At 33.5% G+C, this 3599-nt stretch overlaps 1 protein-coding gene across 1 annotated transcript; it reads right to left on the bottom strand.

Moving 5' to 3' along the window:
• On the bottom strand, positions 1 to 2934 carry LOC139487989 (short-chain collagen C4-like). The gene is made up of 3 exons (XM_071273283.1): positions 2560 to 2934; positions 1603 to 1677; positions 1 to 489 (listed from the first exon to the last, which is right to left on the bottom strand). Exons 1-3 carry the CDS (start codon positions 2759 to 2761, stop codon positions 29 to 31), a joined length of 738 nt encoding a protein of 245 aa, XP_071129384.1. The 5' UTR covers positions 2762 to 2934; the 3' UTR covers positions 1 to 28.
• Positions 2935 to 3599: the final 665 nt, after the last annotated feature.

The following is a 3599-nucleotide window of genomic DNA, read 5'->3' as shown; positions in this document are numbered from 1 at the left end:
AAGTGTACAAATTTTAATTATATATTCATTATTTGGTACAAACAATACAACTAATCCTTGTGTCCTGAACATAAGGTGGACATTTCAAGGATCCACATTTAGCAACTACTGGATATATTAAATAGCCATCATCATTTCCTACACCAGCTTCAAGTACATCTTGTTTCTGGTCAACACATATGAACGAAGAGGCACCCTCGGATGTGTCAAAACCAGCAACCAAAATGCCACCATATTCTTTTCGCCATCCAGCATAACACGTAACTTTGCCAGGAATCATGATTTTGGATGTAACATGATTCGCCCTACATACGGCGCATGGTACATCTTTATTGTATACATTACTAGGGAAGTTGTCTTGATATTCCATGCCATATAAAGAAGCATGGTAGCCGTTGGTAATAGGGCTTCCAATGTATGGGTCATGTGGAAGACAAATTGGTTCTGCTGCTCTCCCTTTGTGTGAATAGAACCCACCTCCAGATATTCCTAAAATATATTCCATGATATATACATAGCGTACGTGGCATTTATAAATAATAATACATATAATATATAAAGATCTACATGCATGCAGTGATATTGTTTGCAAAAATTATGACACACTTTTATACTTTTGCAAGTAAAAGTAGTGGTTTTAACTAAACGAAACACATTTTTACGGATGCATAATAGAACATAAAAAATGAAGTACCAAATAACCTTATTCTATGGAAGTATCACAGAGAAGTGAGTTAATGGTGAAAGACCCCAAATGACGGATGTAATCAGACTGACATTTCATTTGGCAGTGAGACAGCCTCGGCGCGACAGAAAGAGTGTATCTGTAGAGTAACATATCGTATATACTCATACCGATATACGTGCTAACAGTTATTAAGGACAATTTTATGAGATATCGTGGCACTAAATCGTCTTGAACTATGCCCGACGCACTAGACGACTCGACCAATTAGGCTCTACAAATAATAAAGCTTTCGGTTGCCGGGTGTTACCTTTCCTCGTCAGTTTTTATCTAGCGTTTTAACACAGTACATGATGTATAAGGCTTGGAGATGGAATTTTTACAGATCAGCTGAAGGATCTCACAAATTAATGCAGGATGCAGTCACAAACATAATTATCTTAGAAGTACGTCTGAACCAATGACAACTCTGGGACAGATTTTATCCATCGAATCAATCACAAGCAGTGATGGTGATACAAGGCTGAAACTACATTCTGTTGATATAATTCATCTATACATCAGTCCAACAATGTTAGATCTGTAAATATGCGGAAGCAAGCAAGTTTTTTTGTTCTTTCTCTGTTACATTAACAAAACTCTACACACATTAGAACACGCGATACGTTGTCGGGTGTAATCGATAAAACAATGCTAATTTGAAATATAAGAACTTCATGCAGGACTAAAAATTTCAAGTTTTGCCTGAATAACCATGATAACTTTATTTACGTAATTTGGAAAAAATCCATTTGAATTTTCATGATATTATCTACAGAACATCAAAAGCTAAAGTTTTATTAATGGGAGCTTATATTTTTAAGGTGCAATATTTTAACTTTATTGTAAGATAACTGAGATAACAAATGTATAAGAACCTGAGTAAACAAGATCTGTATTGTTCCCAGCACAGTCCTTCCTTCCCCATCTAGTAAACACTACACCAGCTGGTGCTAAAGAAAAGAAAAATATATGTATATTTTATAAATACCTTTATTTTTAATACTGACGTCGTAGTGTAAGTTGGTGCATGCGAGATGTCTCTAAGGTGAATATATCTGATGTTCACTTATTTGAATTTTTATAATGATGATAAAAGGGGTAAGGGCAAATGGGCCGCGCAAAAATAAGAAAAGAGAATAAAAAACATAAAAAAAATGTAGCAAATGTAGTTTTTCAATTACAACATAGACGGAGGGGGTATTAAGTGTTGCCCTTGTACGTCTGTTCGTCAGAACGTCCCGAAATAAGTTCCTTTCTCTTACCTTGGTTTGTCTTAACCAAATATCAAATAACTTATACAAAATGCTTATTACCACAACACTCAGACAAAGTTTGAATTTGGGTGGCATTACTTTTACAGTTCTATAGTTTTGCCCCTATATAAAATTAAAAATAAATGTTGAATTTTTCGTTTCCGTTCTCTAGCTTTAGTTTTCATGAGTCAAATGTTATTAAACTTATACACAATTATTATTTTTATAAAACACAGATCAAGTTCGGGGTTGGGTTACGTCATTTATACAGTTCTCTGGCCATGTCCCTTTATAACGTTATATGTCAGCTAAAAAATTGAAATAACATTAACCTTATGGTGTCATCAATGAAAAGAGTTTGTTAATGACTATGTACAACAATACTACCATTTCGCGGCTTGTTCTACTGAAGACATTCTTTAAAACGGTAATTTAAATATCGTTTTAATATTATGAAATTGCTTATCATCAATAAAACAATATTTCAATTATTTTCTGTTACTATCAAAATATTCTTCAGAATTCTTTATATCTTTGACAAAATTAACATTTTACAAGACTCAATTCATTAAACAGTACCTGTGGTGGCAAATTTTTCAATCGTCTGTTCTTGAGTTTGAATTTTTCCTTGCATTTGCTGAACAAGAGCTTTTAAGTTTTGTATATCCTTATGCATTTGCTGATTGTCTGCGAAGTCCGGATCCGTCAAAAGAATACGTTTGGAATTTTTCGCCGATGATTCATGAACAAGTATAAAAATAAGCACAAGTAATCTTGTCATTATGATTCATTCATGTGGACTGATTCTTATCTTACCAGGCATATCAAAACAAATGTAATCTCTTTATATTCACGGTTTTATCTCACCTCTGTGCATGTAATGCAAAACTGACTATGATAGAAATACGAATCCAAAGAAACTGGTACTCGATTTCAACTACTAGTACATGTTACCACTGAGTGTTAGATAAACAACAATAAACCATTTTGTTAGTTTTTCTCTCTCAATAACAGCATACATTAGAAGCTTTTTATGAACATATATGTCCAAAGGCACCAAATAAGAGTTCTGATATAATAAATGTAAAAAATAGGTTATACACAACCACGTTTGGAGAATAATAGCATAAATTTCTTAAATTTCCATTAAACAAAATTCCTCTATGACAACGTTCTTACAAAATCTCTGCACGCTGCACAAGGACCATCTTTATCATATAAACTACCAAGTTTCTGACATTAATAAAAGTGGCATCGGAATTGTCATTTACAATTATTATGCCCTTCTAACCAATTTATATAGACATCATACTGTTATTTGATGAGCTTAACTAGCCTACGCAACATTTAAAACTTTTAGGTTTCAACAGATCCTGAGGATGCGATATCTGTGTCTGCCAATGCTGTCATCATATCGCTACTGAAATGAAAATTTAAAACTGAAAGTCATTTAACTTAAAGCAAAATCAAAAGCTCAAACACATCGCACGAATTTAAAACAACGCACTGTCGTATTCCTGACTAGGTTCAGACATTTCCTTATATAGAAAATGGGGGATTTCACCTTGTTTTATAAGGCGCTAAACTTCTCACTTGTATGACAGTCGCATAAAATCATA

This window comes from Mytilus edulis, chromosome 9 (assembly GCF_963676685.1).
Source record: "Mytilus edulis chromosome 9, xbMytEdul2.2, whole genome shotgun sequence".
Lineage (NCBI taxonomy): Eukaryota > Metazoa > Mollusca > Bivalvia > Mytilida > Mytilidae > Mytilus > Mytilus edulis.
Note: the sequence above shows the minus strand (reverse complement) of the source record. Positions and strands in the feature narration are given on the sequence as shown.